Raw genomic sequence first — 22,959 nt, 5'->3', positions numbered from 1 at the left:
ATCACAGTCAATCTAAATGTCTGCTTTCCCTGAATTGCTTCCTGGAATGAGGTTTCAATGGTGCATCGATTTTGTTATACACGCAGGCTATTTCTGAGACACGGGTATGCTTTTCAGCGCTCCCTCCAAGCTGTGCAGTTGGTGCTGCTCTGGTCTCCTGGACAAACATCCCCAGGATAGATGGATAGACAGAAAAGGAGCAAAGCCAGCACAGCCCTTTTCTAGAATATGCTCGGCTCTGTTTACTTTCCGTTTCCTTCTTGCCCTCTCTCCTTTCCCCCTCCCCTCCCTGACATCCTTCCGTCTCTTTCCTCCTCTTGCTCTGCATCTTTTCTCCTCCCATCCATCCATCCTCTTCCTTCAGATATTCTTAAAAGCCCTGTTCTACACCAGCCCTACGCCATGCAGCAGTGGTAGGGCAATAAAAAAGCAGACAATGCTTGGAGAGTTTGAAATCTCAGTTTCTCTCTCTTGGTCCATGTTTGGTTCTTTTTCTCATGATTGTCAATTAGGAAAATAGGTTTTGGCCAAATGAGAATTCACAGTTATGAAGGGAGACAAGGTTAATTCTTGTTGTAATGGTTACCATGAAAAATGAATCTAGTTACCCACCCCTGTCTTATACCAAAGGACCTCTGTGTGAGAGTCGTTATGTGCTTCACAATATAGATGAGGGTTAGTTCATGTTTTTTTAAAATTGAAGTAAAATTTACATCCAGTAAAAAGCACGGATATTATATGCACCGTTCAATGAGTTTCGATTGGGGTAATCACCAATCAAAATATTCATATTTCGATTAGCCCCCAAATTTTCCTTGTGTCAATTCCAATCAATCTGTACCCACATAAACAACCACTCTTTTAATTTCTTGCAGTATATTAGATTTGCCAATTTTATTGTTGTTGTTATCTTGGTGGATTTTTTTATTTTTTATTTTATCATTACACAACATAAACATTTTCTGTGGCCCTGTACCAATTTCTCCCTAAGCCCCCCCCATCTCCCCCATCCCACCTCTGATGCCCTCAGTTTTATTCTCTCTTTTTGAACATTCAAGGAATTATTGTGCTTGTTGAATCTTTCTTTTTTTGTTTTTGTTTTTGTTTCTTTGTTTCAGCTCCTACTTATGAGTGAAGACACGCAGTGTTTCTCTTTCTGTGCCTGCCTTATTTCACTTAACATTATTTTCTCTAAGTTCATCTATGTTGTTGTAAATGACAGAATTTCATTCCTTCTTATGGCAGAGTAGTATTCCATGGTGTATATATACCACATTTTCCTTATCCAGTGATACGTCAATGGACATTTAGGTTGGTTCCAATTCTTAGCTATTGGAAACAGAGCTGCAGTGAACACAGGAGTGCAGGTATCCCTTCGACATGATGCTTTTTGTTCTTTTGGATATACACCCAGCAATGGGATTGCTGGATCATATGGCAGTTGTATCTGTAGTTGTTTGAGGAATCTTCATACTGTTTTCCATAATGACTGCACTAATTTATAGTCCCACCAGCAGTGTAGGAAGGCTCCCCTTTATCCACATCTTCACCAGCATTTGTTATTCTCTGTCTTTTTGATACCGGTCAGTCTCTCATGTGATGATATCTCAGTGTGGTTTTGATTTGCATTCTCTTCTGCTGAGTGATCTTGAGCATTTTTTCATGTCTGTTGGTCATTTTATGTCTTCCTTTGAGAAATGCCTATTCAGCTCCTTTGCCCATTTTTTAATTGGGTAGCTTGCTTTTTTACTAAGTTGTTTGAGTTCCTTGTATCCTCTGGATATTAATCTCTTGTCAGATGCATAGTTTGTGAATATTTTCTCCTATTCTATAGGTTGTCTTTTCACTCTTAACTACTTCTTTTGATGTGCAGCTATTTTTTTTCTTTTTTCTTTTTTTTTTTTGGTGAGGGTTTTTTGCTTGATATAATCTCATTTATTTATTTGTTTGTTTGTTTGTTTGTTTATTATTTGTTTGTTTGTTTGTTTAAATTTTGCCTGTCCTTTTGGGGTTTGTTCATAAACTCTTTGCCTAGTTCTACTTCCTGAAGTGTTCCCACTATGTTTTCATTTAGTAGTTTTATAGTTTCAGGTCTGGTGAGGGTTTTTAGCTTGATATAATCTCATTTATTTATTTGTTTGTTTGTTTGTTTGTTTGTTTATTATTTGTTTGTTTGTTTGTTTAAATTTTGCCTGTCCTTTTGGGGTTTGTTCATAAACTCTTTGCCCAGTTCTACTTCCTGAAGTGTTCCCACTATGTTTTCATTTAGTAGTTTTATAGTTTCAGGTCTTATATACATATGTCTTTAATCCATTTTGAGTTGATTCTTGTGTATAGCAAACGGTACAGGTCTAGTTTGATTCTTCTACACATAATTTCCAGTTTTCCCACCACCATTTATTGAAGAGGCAGTCCTTTCCCCAGTGTATTCTTCTCTTGCACTTGTCAAATATCAGTTGGCTGGGCTGATTTCAGTTTGTGGGTTAATTTCTGGGTTCTCTATTCTGTTCCATAGGTGCGAGAGTCTGTTTTTATGCCAGTGCCATGTTGTTCTGGTTACTATAGCTTTGTAGTATAATTTGAACTCAGATAGTGTTATGCCTTCAGCTTTGTTTTTTGTTTGTTTGTTTGGTTGGGGCTTTTTTGCTCAGTATTACTTTGGCTATTTGGGGTCTTTTGGTATTCCATATGGATGTTAGGATTGTTTTTTCTATTTCTATGAAGAATGTCATTGGTATTTTGATGGGGATTACATTGAATCCGTAGATCACTTTGGGTAGTATAGATATTTTCACAACATTAATTCTTCCAATCCAAAAGCATGGAATCTCTTTCCATCTTTTTGTGCCGTCTTTAATTTCTTTCAGCAGCGATTTATAGTTCTCACTGTAGAGATTTTCACCTCCTTGGTTAAATTAATTCCTAGGTATTTTATGTTTTTGGTGACTATTGTAAGTGGGCTTGCTTTCTTGATTTCTTTTACTGCTAGTTCATTATTGGAGTAAAAGCCACTGAGTTTTGCATTTTTTTTTTGTATCCTGCAACTTTCCTGAAATCATTTATTAGATTTAAGAGTTTTTTGGTAGAGTCTTTATGCTTTTCTCTATGTAGGATCATGTCATCTGCAAACAGGGACAGTTTGACTTCATCTTTTCCAATCTGTGTGCCCTTTCTTTCTTTCTTTTGCCTGATTACTCTGGCTAGTACTTACAATACCATGTTAAATAGGAGTGGTGAGAGAGGGCATCCTTGTTTTGCTCCTGTTCTTAAAGGAAAATCTTTCAGCTTTTCCCCATCCAGGATAATGTTGGCAGTGGGTTTGTCATATAGCTTTTATTGTGTCAAGATACTTTTCTTCTACACCTAATTTTCTGAGTCTTTATTAGGAAGGGATGTAGAATTTTGTCAAACACTTTTTCTGCATCTGATAGAGTTTGGATGTGTTGTGCCCACCAAAACTCATCTGGAAATCTGTTCCCCAATGTGGCAGTGCTGGAAGCTGTTTCAATCATGGGGGTGGATCCCTCATGAATGGATTAATGCTCTTTCTTGGGGCTGGTGGTCTTGAGTGAGATCTCATTCTATTAGTTCCCACAAGATCTGGTTGTTTAAAAGACCCTGGCACTTCCTCTCTCTCTTGCTTCCTCTTGCCGTGTGATCGGCTTGTACACACTGTCTGCCTTTTGTGTTCAACCATGAGTAGAAGCAGCCTGAGGCCTGTGTCAGATGCAGCTGTCCCAGAATAATAAGCCTAATAAACCTCTGTTCTTTATAAATTACCCAGTCTCAGGTATTTCTGTTTTAGCAACACAAAAACAGACTAATGCAGCATGTATTGAGATAATCATATGGTTTTTGTCCCTGATTTTGTTGATGTGGTGTATCACATTTATTGACTTGCATATGTTGAAACAACCTTGCATCCCTGGGATGAAACCCACTTGACCATGTTGTATAATTGTTTTTGGTGTGTTGCTGCATTCTTGGGGATGTTCACAATTATGTTCACCAGAGATATTGGCCTGTAGTTTTCTTTTTTTGTTGTATCTTTTTCTGGTTTTGGTATCAAGGTGGATGAGTTAGAGAGAGTGGCCTCTGTTTCAATTTTTTAAAATAGTTTGAAAAGAATTGGTATTAATTCCTTTATAAAGATTTGGTAGAATTCAGCAATAAAGCCATCCAGTCCCAGGCTTTTCATTGTTGGGAGACTGTAGATTACGGCTTCAATCTCTTTGCTTGGTATTGTTCTGTTCAGGTTTTCTCTTTCTTCTTGGTTTAGTCTTGGTAGTTTTTGTGAGTATCCAGAAATTTATTCACTTCCTCCAGGGTTTCAAATTTGTTGGTGTATAGTTGTTTATAATAGTCTCTCATGACTTTTTTTTCCCCCTGTGGTATCAGTTGTAATGTCTCCTTTTTTCATTGATGATTTTTGTAATGTTGGTCTTCTCTTTTCTTTTTCTGATAACCTAACTAATGGTTTGTCTATTTTGTTTATCTTCTCAAAGAAATAACTTTTCCTTTCATTGATCTTTTGTATCACTTTTGGAGTCTCTATATAATTTAGTTCTTTTCTTATCTTATTTATTTCTATCTATCTGCTAACCTAAGTATAAGATTGTTTTTGTTTTTCTAGTTCTTTGAGGTGTAGTTTTATGTTGTTTGCTTTAAATCTTTCTGTTTTTTGATGTAAGCCTTTATCACAATAAACTTCCCTGTTAGTATGCTTTTGCAGTATCACACAGGTTTTGATATAATGTGTCTTTGTTTTCATTGGTTTCTAGAAATATTTTGATTTCTTATTTAATTTCTTCTTGGACCCAAGGGTCATTCAGAAGCCTGTTGTTTAATTTCCATATATTTGTATAGAGTTCTATGTTTCTCTTGTTATTAATTTCTAGTTTTAATCCATTGTGGTCTGAAAAGATACTTGAGATGACTTTGATCTTTTTAAAGTTATGGAGAGTTGATTTGTGACCTAACATGTGGTCTATCTTGAAGAATGTTCTATGTGCTAATGAGATGAATGTATATTCTGTAATTGTTGGATGAAATGTTCTGTAGATATCTGCCAGGTTTAGTTGATCTAAAATATAGTTTAACCCCTGTGTTTCTCTGTTGATTTGTTGGCTGGATGATCCATCTAATGATGAGAGAGGAGTGTTCAATTCCTCCACGATTACTGTATTGGGGTCTGTCTCTGCATGCTTCTGTGTTGGGTGCATATATATTTATTATTGTTATGTTCTTGTTGGATAGCTCCCTTTATCATTGTGTAATGGCCTTCTTTGTCTCTTTTTATGGGTTTTGGTTTAAAGTATATTTTATTCAGTATAAGAATAGCTACTCCTGCTCATTTTGGGTTTCCATTTGTGTGGTATGTCTGTTTCCATCCCTACACTGTTAGTCTGTGTGTCTTTACAGGCAAGGTGAGGCAAGGTGAGTCTCTTGAAGACAGAATAGTTGGGTCTGGCTTTTTAATCCAATCGTTCAGTGTCTTTTGACTGGTGAGTTTAATCCATTTACATTTAGTGCTGTTATTGAAAGGTATTGTCTTACTTCTGGCATTTCCTTGATTTTTGTTTGCATGTTTTAAATATCTTTTGTTCTTTTCTTCTCTTTTATTGTTTCTCTTTGACATTTGTTGGGTTTTTGAGGTGGTAAGATTTAGTTTCTTTCTCTTTCTCATTTGCGTTTTTGTTCTGCCAGTGGGTTTTGTTCTTTCTCCTGCATTCATGGTAGTGGTTATTGTTTTTTGTATTCCAGATGCAGGACTCCCTTGAGAAATTTCATTTAGGATAGTCTTGTGGTGGTGAACTCCCAGGACTTTTGATTTTCAGGAAAATACAATATTTCTCCCTCATTTTTGAAGGATAGCCTTGCTGGTATAGTACTGTTGCCTGGAAGTTTTTTCTTTTAGTATTTTGAATGTCATCCCATTTTCTTCTGGTCTGTAGAGTTTCTGTTGAGAAGTCTGCTATTAGTTTGATTGGGGTTCCTTTATAGGTGACTTGATGCTCTTCTCTTGCTTATTTTAGTATTCTCTCTTTGTCTTTGAGCTTTGGCAGTTTGACTATAATGTATCTCAGAGAGGATCTTTTTGGATTGACTCTGTTTGGGTATCTTTGAGCCTCCTGGATCTGAAGGTCCATGTCTCTCTCTATACCTGAGAAGTTTTTCATTATTATTTTTGGGGGTGTTTTCAATGCCTTTTCCTTTCTCCTCCCCTTCCAGAATAAGCATGATTTGAATGTTTGTGTGCTTAAGGTTGTCTGCTAACTCTCTTACATTTTCTTCATTTTAAAATTCTTTTTTCCTTTTTTTTTCCCCCTGCCTGGGTTATTTCAAAAAGACTATCTTCAAGATCAGAAATTCTTTCTTCTGCTTGTTCTAGCCTGCTCTTAAACTCTTGGTTGTGTTTTTTATTTTGTTGAGTGAATCTTTTAGTTCCATGAGGTCTGCTACATTCTCTTTTAAGGTATTGATATCTTTGTAAATTTCCTCTTTCGTATCCTGGGTTTTTTCCTCATTTCATTACATTGTCGAACTGAGTCTTCACCTACCTCACTGGGTTTCTTTAAGATTGTTGCTGGAATTCCTTTTCAGTCATTTCAAGGATTTCCTGCTCTATTGGATCTAGTATTTGGGAATTACTGTATTCTATTGGTGGTGTTCTATTTTCTTGGATTTTTGTTTTTCTAGTATTTCTATATTGATGTCTGGTCATCTGGTAGAGCACTTGCTTCTTCTATGACTTGAGATTGGGCTTGGAGGAGAGAAATGTCCTTTTCTTTTTCTGGCCTCTGCTGGTGACTCTCCTTGTGTGAATGCAATTGGGTGATTGTTGGGTTACCTGCATGGTGGCTTTGGCTGCTACTCTGGAGGTAAGCTCCTTTTGTGGCAACTGTGGCTGTGGCAGTGGCTGTGGTGGGCCACCTGCGCAGAAGTGGCATTTTTGTCATGCTTCTGCCTTCTGCTGGTCTGTGCAGGTTGCCCATGGCTCCTGCCTAGGACTCTGTCTGTATTCCTGTCTTCTGCCAGGTGTTGAGAAAGGTATGCCAGTTTAAACTTCACATAAATAGGAGTATGTATGGGGCTGGCTTTTTTACTCAATCAATTGTTGCATGTGTCTTTCATTTTTTCCTTTACCATTACTGAGCAGGATTTTATTATATTGTATATCACAGTTTGTTTATCCATTCACCTGCTGATGGACATTTGAGATGTTTCCAGTTTGGAACTATTATGGGTAAAGCTACTGTGAACATTCTTGTACAAGTCTTTTTGTGAACATGTTATTATATGTCTGGAACAAATAGCTAAAGGTGGCATGTGTAGATCATAGGTTATGCACATGTCTAACTTTATAAGAATCTATCAGTTTTCCAAAGTGGTTTTACCATTTTATATTCCTGCCAGCAATGTATGAGTTCCAGTTTTTCCACAGCTTTACCTATTCTTGATGTTTTCAGCCTTCTTAATTTTAACCAATCTATTGGGTGTATAATAATATCTCACTGTGTTTTAGTATTCATTTCTCCATTTACTAATGTTGGCATATATCTTTTTATGGTTTGGTGTCTTTTCAAGTATTTGCCTATTTTCTTATTGGATTGTTTATATTTTTATTACAGAAATGTAGTTGCTGTATGTATATTCTGAAAACATGTCCTTTGTCAGATATGTGTACAGAATATTTTGTCTCCAGACTATGGCTCACAGTTACATTTTCTAAATGGCATATTTTAAGGAATAAAAGTTTTTAAATATTATAAAGTCAAATTTCTTAATTGTTTTTTTATTTCACATTCCTCCTTAGGAAATATATTATTTTTATAGGCAACAAAGATATTCTCCTATGTTTTCTTTTTGAAGCTCTATAATTTGAGCTTTTTTATTTTGGTCAATGATCCATGTTGAGTTATCTTTATGTGTGGTGTGAGGCAGGAGTCAAGGTTTATTTTTTCCCCAATGTATCCATTTGTTTCACCATTTGTTGAAAAGACTGCTGGAAAGGCTTTGGTTTGTTTTATAATTTGAGCTTTTTTATTTTGGTCAATGATCCATGTTGAGTTATCTTTATGTGTGGTGTGAGGCAGGAGTCAAGGTTTATTTTTTTCCCAATGTATCCATTTGTTTCACCATTTGTTGAAAAGACTGCTGGAAAGGCTTTGGTTTGTTGCAAAGACTTTCATTTGTTGAAAAGACTGATTTGCTCTCATTGAATTGCTTTCATAACTTTTTAAAAAATCAGACAACTATACAAGTGTGGATCTATTTCTGGACTGTATATTCTGTTCCACTCATTTATTTGTCTATCCATACACTAATACTATACTGTCTTGATTATGTGATTCCTATAGTAAGTCTTCAAATAGGGTAGTCCTCCAAATTTTTTCTTCTTTTCCAATATTGTTTTGCTTATTTTAGACCCTCTGCATTTTTCTATGAACTTTAGAATCAACTTGTCAATTTCAACAAAAATATCTGTTGGTATTCTGACTAACCCATTGTCCCACCCTCCAGTGACACCACATCTATTTGTTCAACAGAACTTACTGAGCACCCACTCTGTGCTAGCCCTGGGTCATACAGAGTCAAAACATCATGGTGCCTTCCTTCCTTCTGGGAACATCCAGTCTGGTCATAGGAACAAAGACAATCAGTGGCACAAAGCAATGCAATAAATAGGAGGATAGTACTAATCAGAGTTACTATGTGAGCACTGAGTAAGGACATTGAATTCAAAGAGATAGGTGAAGACTTCCAGAGTGAAGCCAGCTGAGACTTAATGAATCACTGGGCACTCACCAGGTAAAGAAGAGGTTTGAATGTGGAAGAGTATTATAGGAAGAGAGAATAACATTTCCAATAGCCCCATGGCAGAAAACAGCTTGTTGTTTCAGTGTTTGATGGTGGGGGCTGCAGTCACCACATCTCTTCAATAACAGCTGCTCTGCTTTTTCTCTTTTATGTGTGTGGGTTCAACTGCTATTTTAAAAAAATAGTTCTAAAAAATAAAATACAAAAACCCATCGGTCTGAGAATGTAGGGATTCCCACCACTATGGAAAGCCAAGGAGATGGTAGATGGTTTTCTTTTCCTTTTGATCGAGTATGTGACTATGGTTGTTATAAGTGCTATGAAAGCCCAGAAAGGATCAAGGATTAGAACTCATGCAATGGAAAAGATAGAATTTCTGCTGCCTATTTCTTTCTCTTGTGTGCATTTGCTGGGATGTCTGCCCATAAAATAACCTGTAAGAGTACTTCATCTTCAGTTCATCTCCCTTCCTATCCTTACCACACAACTTAGCAAAGGGCAGGGCAGACACAAGAAACATATCCAGTAGGTTTTCAGATTTTATTTTTTAGAACTATTTTTTTTAAAATTTCAGTTGAACCCACATACATAAAAGAGAAAAGGCAGAGCAGCTGTTACTGAAGAGAGGTGGGGACTGTAGCCACCACCACCGAACACTTAGTCCCCTCCTGCCCCCGCCCAGCAAAGTAACTACTAAGTTCTTTTGAAATCCCCTGGAGTGCCAGAGGGGCACAATTTGACATCCACTAGACCATGTCCACCTATGATTAAGACTGGTCATCAACAGACTGTAGCTGAGGACTTGTGGTTCACAAAACCTCAAAAAAATCTTCTACAAGGAATAATTCATCTCCTTCCCAAATTTAACTCTTTGCCTTTGAGACTAGGTCGTGTTACCCAAAATTTATATCCAGTGGTCTCTGAGAAACTATTACAGACAAGATTAGGTATAAAACTGTTTTCTAAAAGAGTTACAGAAATTCTAGCCTTTATGAGAACATAACTTTTAACAACGAAATGTAACCAAATTAATAGATTTATGATGGAGAAAAGTTACTTTATTATATCCATATAAAAGGTGCACATGGGAGAAAAAATACCTAAAAATATTTAAAAAGAAGCAGAATAAAGTAGTAACAAAATGTAAAGGTCTGTGCTACAGGAAATTGGAGAATCAAGAAATGTCACACTTCTTTATTTGTCAGTATCAACTTAAAATCTGCTCAAGCTCCCATGATCGAACTTGGACAGAAGTCCCATATGGGCCCCACTTTAAGGCTCTTCCTTTTCTTTAAGGAACCCAGGACTTGTTCTGATGCTAGGGTGAAGATCCACCCAGTATGACTGCAGAGCCCAATCCTGAGGACAGGGCACACTGCTCTGCTGGCAGCTGCTCCCTCAGAACCAAGTACAGACAGTCCTTCTGCAGCCACCCCGTTTACAAGGGGCCTCCTACCCAAAACACACTGTGTTTCCTGTGCATTTCCCGCATTCCTTCAACCCCTGGTTGTACACGGGTCTCCCTCTGTAGTCCTCAGAGCATCACCTCTGCCCCTCCTCACATTTGGACAAAACCTGTTTAATCACTCCCTGAGGACCTAAGCCTTGAAATTGGAGAGGTAGCTCACCCCACTGGGCAGCTTCTCTGACACACAAAGGAAATTTTAACTATTCTCTACCCTATGGCAAATATTTGGGGAATTTTTAAACATTCAAAAAATTATGCAGCAGCAAATAATAATTATGTATATTCTCACTGCAAGAATTAAACACGGTGAGCATGTTGACATATCTGTTTCTAGTATCTTTTATAAAAGACTTTTTTTGAGTTAAAAAAATGATTGTAATCTCTTAAAAGCATTTGGACAATCCAGGAAATTTTTAAAATAAAAGTTAAAAACACTTCCCAGAATTGCCTTCTTTATTAAGGCTGTATTTCATTGTGTATATATCACATTTTCTTTATCCGTTCATCCACTGGTGGACACTTAGGATTTCTCCAATTTGGGGCTATTGTGAATAATGCTGAAAGGAACATGGGAGGGCAGATATCTGTTCGACATACTCATTTAAATTTCTTTGGATATACACCCAGGAGTGGGATTGCTAGATTATATGGTAATTCTATTTTTAGGTTTTTGAGGAACTTTCATAATATTTTCCAAAATAGCTGTACTAATTAACATTCCCATTAGCAGTATATGAGTTCCCCTTTCTCCACATTCTTGCCAACATTATCACTCATCTTTTTGATAACAGCCATTCTATCAGCTGTGAGGTGATATCTCATTATGGCTTTAATTTGCATTTCTCTGATAGAGATTGAGCATTTTTTCATATATCCATGGGCCATTCATAACTTTTGAGAAATGTTGGTTCAGATCCATTGCCCATTTTTAAATCAGATTATTTGTTTTCATGCTATTGAGTTGTTTGAGTTCCTTATATATTTTAAATATTAGTCCTTTATCAGGTGTGTGGCTTGCAAATATCTTCACCCAATCCATGGGTTGTCTCTTCACTCTGTTAGTTGTTTTCTTTGCTGTGCAGAAGTTTGTGAGTTTGATGCAATCTCATTTGTCTATTTTGGCTTCTGTTGCCTGTGCTTTAGTGTCCTATCCAAGAAATCATCGCTCCCACCAATGTCGTGGAGATTTTCCCCTCGATTTTCTTCTAGTAGTTTTATAGTTTTAGGCTTATGTCTTTTATCCATTTTGAGTTGAGTTTAGATATTGTGTGAGATAAGAAGGACATTATGTTAAGTGAGATAAGCCAAGCACAGATAGACAAATACCACATAATCTCACTTATATATGGAATCTAAAAAAGTTGCTCTCATAAAACAGACAGTAGAAAGGTGGTTACCAAGGGCTGAGGGGAGAGATGGGGAAAGTAGAGATGTTGATTAAAGGATACAAAGTTTCAGTTAGACTGGAGGAATAAGTTTTAGTGTTCCATTGCACTGCCTGGTGACCACAGTTAATAACAATGTATTCTATATTTCAAAATTGCTGAAAGAATAGATTTTTAACATTCTTGCCCCCCCAAAAATAAGTAGGTGAGGTGATGGATGTGTTAATTAACTTGATGTACTCTTTCTGCAATGTATACATAGATCAAAAAACATCACATTGTACCCCATAAATATGCACAATTATTATTTGTCAATTAAAAATAAAGAGAAAAAAGAGAAAAGTCCTCAAATTTCATCACCAAGAAATAATCATTATTAATATCTTATTACATCATTCTAACTAAATGTATGGATGTACTCTTTCTGCAATGTATACATAGATCAAAAAACATCACATTGTACCCCATAAATATACACAATTATTATTTGTCAATTAAAAATAAAGAGAAAAAAGAGAAAAGTCCTCAAAGTTCATCACCAAGAAATAATCATTATTAATATCTTATTACATCATTCTAACTAAATGTATATTGGTTAAGTAGATAAATATAGTTTTAAAATTATAAACAGTATTTATAACTATAGATGCTAATTTAATTTTAAAATATTACATTTACCTTTTATAACTTTGAGATAGTTGACAATAAAATGTACATATTTAAAGTGTACAATTTGATGATTTTGACATGAATATGGACCCATGAAACCATCCCCCAAATCAGAATAATTAATGTATCAACCATCTTCCAAGGTTTCCTCTGTAATTTCTCCCCTCAACCACTCCCTTCTTCGTCTACCATCCCCAGGCAATCACTGCTCTGATTTCTGTCACTATAAATTGATTTGTGTTTTCTAAAATTTTTCATAAATGTGATTACACAGTATGAACGCTTGGCTTCTTTTATTCTTCCATGTTGTTCCTTGTATCACTAGTTTATTCCTTTCTATTGTTGAATAGTATTCCATGGTGTGGATGAATCACTGTTTCTTTATGTATTCATTTACTTATGGATGGACATTTGGACTGTTTCTAGTTTTCGCCTCTTACAAATAAAGCTAGGAACATTCATGCAAAAGTCTTTGTACAGAAATAAGCTTCGATTTCTCTTAGGTAAATACCTAGGAGAGGATGCCTAGATCATATGGTAGATAGATGTTTAATTTTTAAGAAAATGCCAGACTGTTTTCCAAGGTAGTCGTGCCATTTCATATACCCACTGGCAGTATAAAAAATCCCCAGGTGTTGGCTATCCTCCCCAATGCTTTATATAATCAGTCTTTTTAATTTTAGACTTTCCAATAGGTGTGTAGTATTATCTCATTGTGACTTTAATTTGCATTTTCTTAATGACTAATGATGTTCAGCATTTTTCATTGGTTTATTGGCCACCCGTGTGTCTTCTTTGATGTGATATCTGTTCAGATATTTTCCTCATGTTTTGAAATTGTTTGTTGTCTTATTATCCAGTTTCAAGTGGTCTTTACATACTCTGGATACAAGTCATTTACTGGATACACTACTTACAAATACTTTCTTCCTCTCGGGACTTATCTTTTTATTCTCTTCACAGTGCCTTTCAAAGAGCAAAAGTTCTTAATTTTGATGGAGTCCATTTATAATTTTTTTATGGATCACACCAAAAGTGTGTGTGACTTTTAGTGTGATCCATAAAAAATATATGTCTAAGGAATCTTTCGTTGTATCTAAGGAATCTTTGCCTAGCTCCAGCTCACACAATTTTCTCCTATGTTGTCTTCTAGAAGTTTTATAGCTTTGGGTTTTATATTTAGGTCTATGATACATTTTGAGTTAACTTTTATATGCAGTGCAAAGGTATGAATCAAAGTTCATTTTTTTACATATGAATATCCAACTGCTCCATTCCCATTTCTTGAAAAGATCATCCATGAAATTGCCTTTGCAACTTTGTCAAAACTTAGTTAACGATATTTGTGTGGGTTTATTTCTGTGTTCCCTATTGTGTCCCATTGATCTGTTTGTATTTATGCCAAATTGTGTCATCTTATTTAAATTTAAATTGCATTTAATTATACTCAAATTCTAGTTAATTTTGTTAAATTTTACTTTAATAGAAGAAAAAATCGAATCCCTCTAAGGTTATTAAAAACTTATGAAAGCCATTCAAAGAATTAAGTAATTCTATATTTTAAATTATGTTTAATTTTAGATGGTGTCAATTACTTATGAAAGACCAACATATTAAAATTTTTATTCTTCCTCTTTTTTCTCACTCATGTCTAATTTTTTCTTAGGGTGATTATTGTTTTTACATTATCAAGTTTTGAAATTCATTCTGTTACTATAACTCCGAAAGATACTTATATGCATTTTTTCACAACAGTGAATCTTCTCCCATAGAGTCTCTGTTCCTGGATTCCTTGTTTGATTCAGCCTTTAATCACTTATCAGTTAGTTTGGTTATGATGGCTGCTACATCCTCTGAGATCTTTCATGTTTGCCTTTAGTGCATGATATTCTTGAGTCAGCCTTTCTTTCTTTCAAGACTATGAGAATATTGATTGGCAATGTTTTGCCACTGAATGATACTTTGCCACTGAGGAAGTCTGAAAGCAGCCCAATTCTATTGCTTGTTGCTAATGTGCATTTTCTGTCTAGATGACTGAACAATTATGTTTTCATCCTAAAGTTCAAATTAATTAAAATTCCTAGGCAGTGAGCATTCTGCATCAAATCACCCTGGACCACAGATTGTTTTTTCAATGTATAAATTCAATTTTTCCTCAATTAAGTAAAATTTTCTTATATCATCAGTATATCTTCTGTTTTATTTATTGGATTCTCTATTCTAAGGATTCCAATTATCCTTAGGCTGTATCATCTTTGTATTCCATAACTATTAGCTTCTCTAAATAACTTCATCTCTTTGTCTTTTTCATCAGCACTTTTTATTATCTCAAGCTTTCCTTTTATGTGAATGATTTTATTTTTAGCAGCATCTATTCTGTTTCTTGCAGTTTATAACTTATTGTTAGTTCTGTAATGATATGATTTGCTCCTCAATTTGTTCCCTTAGGTCGGAGATCTCCTAGAAGATTGTGAAAAAATTCTTTATGCTTCTTACTTTTGTTTTGTTCTGTGTATTAGTTCTGTAATGATATGATTTGCTCCTCAATTTGTTCCCTTAGGTCTGAGATCTCCTAGAAGATTGTGAAAAAATTCTTTATGCTTCTTACTTTTGTTTTGTTCTGTGTATAATTTTTTAATGATCTTTCTCTCTGTCCCACCCATCCCTCCCCTTCTCCCATGCTGCTGCTTTTCCTTTTATACGTGCTCATACTTGCATCGCTCTTCTCCAGGTATTTTATTTGCTCTAATAGATGAGATCTTGAATCTCTTCTCCATCTAGGATCTGATTTCTCCTCTGATCTGCAGTCCAGGCAGATGTGCTTTGTTCTACCTACTCTTCAGTGCCCTGAGAGAGAGAGGAGCAAGAAAGTTACTTTACCTGAGGAGACGGGCAATCTTGGTTGGAATGCTTGGGCTCTGCTTTTTCTTTTCATGTTCTTTTAAATGTCTTATTTTAGAACCCACTCCCCTTAATTGAAGGCACATCTCATCCTCATGGGAGGCTTTGCATCTTTTTTCCTCATTGGAGTCCCAGAATCTCTACCTCTTTTGAGGCACATACCTTTTTTCACCCATTTCTCCATAGCAGTCATTTCCACTATTCTAGTCAGAACAAGAAAAAGACCAGCATTTCAATCCAGTTAGTTTCTTTCCAGATTTTGAAATATGCATGAGAAATCTCAGGATCCTGTTGACTTGTCAGTAAAGCTTCTGAAGAACTGGTGGTTAGGGTTAGGAGCTGAGCCACACTGCTTCTGTGCTTCACTCCCTAATCCTTATCTTTTCTGGACACCAAGTTTTTAAGTTTATTGCATTATATTATACCACTGAGGTTGCTGATAGTAACTTCTAAGGGAGGGAGGGCTGGTTTTTTATTTTTCCAATTCTGTAGGTATTGTGGAAGGGCAATTTAGTGCAACCGTAATGAAGTTGAATAATACTCCTTGTCCATAGTCCTGAGATCATACTTGACCACCAGGGACCCAAGACTAAGACATTTCATTCTGCTACTGGTAAAACCCAGTAACACCTGAGTAAAAACCTGAATTCACAATAGGGTGTTAAGACAGCCAATTGTAGGATGAAAAATAACCAGCATGCCCTTGAAGTGTCCCCCAAACATATCTTGTTGTCTGGGGAGGGAGATGCTACTTTAACCCTTTACATATGTCACTAAAGACTTATTTCGTTCAGTGTCTGAGCTCCCCAGCAATCAATGTTCTAATTTAAAAACAGTAGCTAATCTGGCCAAATGCTAATAAATGAGAGTTGTGATTTATCTAGCAACAGGGGAACAAGCTCAGCATTAACAATTAAAAGGCCTGTAGAGGAAAGAGCTTTTTTTCTTACTCTTGCCCTCCACTGATTGGGCTCAGACTTTTGCTATAAATAGCCCTTCTGATTAAGGACTATCTGTTTGAATTCAGCTATCAGAAACACAGTTTAGGAAAATTTACCTCTGAGATTCATAGAGCCTATTCTATTTCTCAGTAATAAAGGATTGGTGATGTGAGTTCAAAGCTGTCTCTACCTACCCCCATGTTATAGCCTACCAAGACACTCTTCAGGCTTCATTATAATAGATGCAGATTTTTAAATAATCAGTTCAACTGCAAGGAGAAGTATTGGTCATGAGTAGAACCAGAATGGTTGGATAAACCTCGCTGCACCCCAGTCATCTCCTGGATCTACAGGCTAAAGTCAAAGTTTACATTAAAGGCATGAGTTTGTAATTAGCTGAACAAGGTCTTTCAGAAACCTCAAAAGAATTTTTTTTTCCTACATTGAACAAATTAACTGGATAGTCGCTAAAATTCTTCTTCACTTTAACCTGACTGGACACAGAATCAAAGGGGAAAAATATAAGTAGTACGTCTTAATCAAGTTAACTAACAATCTTCTAGACAATGCTCCCCAGAAGGACTCTGTCTGGAAAAATGCCACTTGGTGCTAGGGTAAGTCTCACATTTCAGTGGTGAGTTTGTCGTTTACATTAGAAGATGCTAGCACTGCTTAGGTTTTTGGTTTAGAATTTTCTATTTTACTCAATATTGCCTGCTTACAAGATACCCATGCAAAGCTCCCAACAGGTCCCTGAACCTGCCATATTGTTTCATGACACCAAGCATTTATTCAAACTGTTTCCATTATGTAAAGGACGTTTCCTGGCCCTCAGCCCCTCAAAACCTAGCTTGCATGTCATCTTCTCTGTTAAGCACCCAACAACACCACCACTGTCTTCCTCTACCCAACTGCCTCCCTTGGGCCCCCACTCTACCTGTACATCTTTCTGTCTTAATACCAATAACGTCCACTTCCACTTGATTGGTTTCTTGTCCATCTCTCCGCAGGAAAAAGGTCTTGTTCTTCTTGAGATGGACAATGCCTATGTGCTTGTTGAATGTATAAGTGATTATTGAACAATCGTTGAGTACCAACTCTTTGCTCACACTTGCTAGGATTCAAAAAGATGTAGATTTTATCTCTATTCTCAATGAACTCATGAGTCAGGATGGAAGACAGACTCCTTGACAGCTAAACACAGCAATTCAAAGAGAGGAGTCTGGGCAGGTGCTGAAGCTGAGCTGCTAGTTGGTGAGGCAGCAAACACATAAAATTCACTATATTTTAATACTTTTCTATTATTTTTATAATCCATACATGCATGCATCGATCACGTTTCACATTGCTTACTAATGTCTTTTCAGCGTAACCCAAGTCAATGCTTTTCAAACTAAAGTGTACACAGATTACCTGGGGAGCTTATTAAAATGTAGATTCTCATTCTGTAGACCTGAAGAGGGGCCCGAGATTCTGCATTTCTAACAACTCCAAGGAATGTCAATACTGCGGCCCACAGACCACACTTTGAGTAGCAAGGCTCTAAACCATTGTCATGTCAACTGTAAAAATTGTTGAAGTGGCTCCAGTTTTTGGAAAAACTCCCATTGCTCCCCACACAGACTGATCTGGCTATAATTAAACATGATGAAGGTTATACTGAGAGAGGTAGATTCAGCAGTGCCCAGAAAAAAGTGGCAGGATGCCTCAAAACTGTTACTTCTCAGCCTTTGCTTTATTGCCTAAACACGAAGTGTTTGTTCCTGCATTTTAGGTCTGCTGCTCTTAGATGATGGTAGCCTGAACGTGTATAGCAAGGTTTGCCCAAACACTCAAGGTTGCCATATTCTGCTTCAACCTCTTTCATATTTAAACCACAACATCCCAGGTCCTTGATATGAGTAGAAATACCTCTTAACAAGACTATAAGACTTGGATCACTTTAAACAATTATAAAGAAAATACTTCTTTAATGAAATAAAAAAAAATTCTGTAAGGTACCCATGGGAATCTATTTTCTTATTAATTCTTAATGGTTCCTATGACAATATCTCTTTTTTTAATCCACTAGACTCTACCACTCGTCATAAAAGTCAAAACCCATTAGACCATTAATTTCTCAACTGTCAGTTTTGAGTTTTCTTCCCCCTGAGACAAAATTCCTACTTGAGTTTTTTTCACTTGCAGGTCCCCCTCTCTTCCTCACATCCACCTCCAGCACTGTCCTGGCCCAGATCAGGTGCCCCATGTGTATCTTCTCCTGACCATGTGGAGAAGACGTCATGCCTCTTTCTATCTCCTGTTCAACTTCACCTCACTCCAATAATATGCTATTGAAGAGGCAGGCTTGGTTATTTGCTCTCCCCTCGCACACTTTGTTTTTGCACTATTTTCTTTGACAACAAAGTAGTAAACTGAACAGAAGTGAAATGGTTTCCCCGTGTATGGCATATGGAAAGCACTGGAAGCCTTAGCTTGCCCGATGCCATAGTCTGAAAAGAGCTCACATGAATGAACTTTCTTCCTTCTCACATCTCATGCTTCATTCAGCTTAATGCCAAAGATGATGAAGGTGTCATCGTTGGATCCTGGGACAATATCTATGCCTATGGCGTCCCACCATCAGCCTGGACTGGAAGTGTTGACATCCTATTGGAATACCACAGCTCTGGGAGTCCAGTCAGCTATGGCCAGTGCTGGGTTTTTGCTGGTGTCTTTAACACGTGTAAGTATCCAAATGAGTAATCTTTTTTAATGTAAAGGAGATTTGATTTTAATACACTTTATCTGTAACCTGGCAAAGAGACTTAGCAGATCCTGTTGGCTCTATAGAATTTATGGCTGAGTATTCTGGGATATAGTTAATGCATAATTAAATTGTGCTGGGCCAAATATGCTCATAGTTTTCCTTTGACTGCAGAATGTAAAGGAGATTTGATTTTAATACACTTTATCTGTAACCTGGCAAAGAGACGTAGCAGATCCTGTTGGCTCTATAGAATTTATGGCTGAGTATTCTGGGATGTAGTTAATGCATAATTAAATTGTGCTGGGCCAAATATGCTCATAGTTTTCCTTTGACTGCAGAATCTTTATAAAAAGAATGATGGATTATTTCCCACATAATCCATCATTCAACACCCAGAGAAATGGAGGGTCACAGGCCAAGTAAGGATGTAGGAGAGAAAATAAACAATTTTCCTTCAGTAACTACAATTTACAAAGATTAAAATACTAAAAACTAAAATAATGAATAATAAGGAAACATACATGCTGCTTATTTGTCATTGAGAAGTCACATAAATATGCTTATTTGCTTATTTATCATTGAGAAGTTTTGTAAATATATCCACTTAATTTTTTATACCACCTATGGAAGGGATGATGGCAGGTTGTCTTGTCCCCATTTCTACATGTGAGTCTCCATGCCCCTGAGCAATTAGATATCAGAATGTAATAAGCAATCTTTACCTTCCCAGCTTCTCCTCTGGTTTTTAATCCATCCAACATCCAATCTGTAGAGGAAAACATATGGGAACAGAATTATTCTCCTCAGCCTCATGCATCATTTTTCAAAATGGCATTTGCCTCTCCAGGTCCAGACAATGTTACAGATAATTCAGTGAATATTTTAAAAAATACATTTATTTCAGTATATCTTCATCATTGGTAATGATTTTCATTCACATGTCATTTCTTCAGCCTTGGAGAAACATTAAGCTCGAGTCGAGTGTCCTTTCTGCCTGCTCATTAATAAAGAATGTTTTACATAGTTAGCATTTTTTAAATTAAAAAAAAAGGAGGGGCTGGAGGCTAGAGGCTGGAGCAAAGCCATTTTAAAAAAATGATTATAAAACCTATCAGTGTTAGCTCAAAATTGCAACAACCTAATACTTAGTCAGTGATCCTAGTAGAAAAAATTATGAGTTTTGTTTTCTTTGCTTTGTTTTCCAATATTATCAAACTGAATAACATTATTTTCTCAGCCATCTGAATATACCCAAGGGCTAAAGGGATACATATTTCCTGGAAGCAATAAAGGCCAAAAGTATCAGTCTTTCCTAGAAGTGCTGGCCTCTGGTGCCTGAACTTCATGATGAGCTAAAAAAAAGACCTTCCTCCAAGATGATTCAGAGGCTGCCCCACATACACAGCCACACTTGTGAAATGATTGCAGGAAAACAGACAGGACCCAAGTCTTCCCCACGCCTACAATTTCACTATCCCAACGTAATTTCTTTGGGTTTAGAACCAGTTAAAGCAGTGAACATTTTACATCCATGTATGCCTTTTGTGTATGCCTAAAAGGGTCACCAGATCTGTGCCTGAAAACAGGCTTTGGAGGTAAATTAAGAAAAGGCAGAAACACACTGCGGGAAGGTCACAGTGGAGATTCGAGGGATAGAGGAACAGGTGCCCCAAAGTCAAGCTTTGCCTCCCTTAAAATTGTGAGTAAGGCAGACACTAGAACAAGTCTTGCTCTGTGAACAAAAGCGCCAATCATGTGATGGATAAGGTCGTGAGCAAACAGGGGCTGTGGACGTGGATCGGCAGAGGAAGACGGGAGTGGGAGAGCAGGCGTGGCTGCCACCCTTGTTGCTTGGGTGTTAAGATCAAGTCATTTAAGGAGAAGGACACTGGAGTCTCTACTGGACCCAAGCCTGGACTTTCAAGTTCGCCCTATTGAAAGTGGTGGATAGGCTTTGGTTAAAAATGCTAAACTATTCCAAGGGAAGGGGGAAAAAAAAGGCAAGCCAAGTCATTAATCTTGAAATTGTCAGCCAAATTATTTTCAATGAACCCTGATGTCTGGAGTCCTGGGAGCCGGGAGGGCGTTTGGATTAAGTTTAGTCAATAGGTACATATGGCAAGATATGCATCCAGGTAATTTATTATCTAACAATTAAGATGAATCTGTGGTGACACCCTCCACTGAGTGTCACAAGAGCAAATTCCAGCCAGGAGAGCAAACCCCACTGAGCACCTGCTCTGGAAATTCCCAACTCTCCATTAGCTGCTTTTCTTCAAATTTTAATTTCAGGAACATAGGCCCGTTAACTGGACTATAGTAATACTACTTTGATGATCAAATGATTAGAAACTAAACAATTAGAACCCTGTTGTTGGATTCTGTCCCAGTTGGCTTCATCTGGCAACAAGTGCAGATCTGAAGGGTCACGTGGTGAGATTTCTCTCTGCAGACCCTGTGGGTTGAACAGTCACCTTCTTCAGTATGACCCATCGGAGGACATGTCCAAAGGGGCTTTTTGTGTTGGGAAAGAAGAAAGTCCCACATGAGAAGGGATGTTTTTGCTATGTGTTTATTAAATGTTGGTGCTGTGTTCATAGGGGCCTGTCCTTCTTTCCTGTAGTTTTACGATGCCTTGGAATACCAGCAAGAGTCGTTACAAATTACTTCTCTGCCCATGATAATGATGCCAATTTGCAAATGGACTTTTTCCTGGAAGAAGATGGGAACGTGAATTCCAAACTCACCAAGGATTCAGTGTGGTGAGTTTAATTTATAAGGGTATTTGCTGATATCAAATTATAGTGACTTCACACATGGACCACAAGACAGACCCAGTCTGATGTGTTTTTCCTTCTATTTTAAGGACAAGTTGATACTTTAGGCAGAAATGTCTGATTGTCAAAGGTTTTTTTTTTTTTAGATAATGAATTAGAAGTGTTACTGAACAGACAACTTGGGTTCCTAGTAATAAAATCATCCATTATGACAGCAACCACCTAAAAAGCCCATGGTTTCAGTCGCTATATGTTTTTACACTAGTTTCTTTCTGTCTTAGTACCTTATCATTACAGTTGATGGCAGAGGTATTGGAGGCAAGCACAAGAGGTATTGGAGGTGACCTTTTGTTTTACCTCTGCAATATAGGGCTGCTATTTGAATGTAAAAAAGAGGTTCTCCTTGATTGTAGAGGTAGACATTCATTCATTCAGAGACAGAAATGGGAATAAAGCTGAAATTGCTTCCAAATACCAACCATGTGGTTCTTTCACTGCCCTGAACAGCTACATCACAAGCTGAGTTTATGATCCCAAGGAAATCTCATGTTTCTTGGGATCCCTCAGTCCAAATCAATACACTGAAAGGAGCGGGGGGATCCAAAGAGTCCAAATTGAAAGGACATTTAAGAAGGTCTATAGGAGAAGAAGTTGCAACATATTTTTAGCTGTTGCAGAGCATTGAAATAGGTGGAATTTCCAAGCCAAAAATGTGTCTCAGAAAGTTGTTCTTTATAAGTAATAAAGTTAAAACACTGCCAGTTGTAAAAGCATCCAAATGGGATGGTAGGAAGTTATAAGCTCATTTTAGGAGAAATTAAAATTTGGAAGTGCCTGAACTTCCCCGTGTTGCAGGAATTGATCACGGTCGTAGGGCGGTATTAACTCACCAGTACCAGTAAACGCTCATTTGAGAAGGTTGAGAGGAGGAAATCATTGTTTATTCACAGTAGCAAAGTGCTCACTTGAAGGGTATAGGCTGAGCCACAGTGAGCTAGGGAGCGTGGGCAAGACAAAACCTCACCTCTGGAAACTGAACAGCGATTTAAAGAACCACGTAAGCCCGTGGAATTACAGTACAGCAGCCCTGCGTGTGTATGGAGTGATGAAAAATAGACCAAAATAGCCTCCCCCAAAGCCCAGTGTGACAGTGGAAAACAGCAAAATGAGAATTATTTGGTCTTTTGCACTATGTATCTCTTCCTTACACACACACACACACACACACACACACACACACACACACACA

At 37.1% G+C, this 22,959-nt stretch overlaps 1 protein-coding gene across 1 annotated transcript in view; it reads left to right on the top strand.

The window, feature by feature from the left end:
- Window positions 1-22,959, top strand: part of F13A1 (coagulation factor XIII, A1 polypeptide) — a 154,042-nt gene that overhangs the window by 53,085 nt on the left and 77,998 nt on the right. Inside the window, exons 5-6 of the mRNA XM_008569953.1 lie at window positions 18,735-18,909; window positions 21,557-21,695. Coding sequence (XP_008568175.1) covers window positions 18,735-18,909; window positions 21,557-21,695 — 314 coding nt within the window. The remainder of the gene's footprint in view (window positions 1-18,734; window positions 18,910-21,556; window positions 21,696-22,959) is intronic.

The sequence above is a fragment of the Galeopterus variegatus genome, unplaced genomic scaffold, assembly GCF_000696425.1.
Source record: "Galeopterus variegatus unplaced genomic scaffold, G_variegatus-3.0.2 Scaffold29, whole genome shotgun sequence".
Taxonomy (NCBI): Eukaryota; Metazoa; Chordata; class Mammalia; order Dermoptera; family Cynocephalidae; genus Galeopterus; species Galeopterus variegatus.
This window is presented reverse-complemented; position numbering and strand designations above follow the sequence as displayed.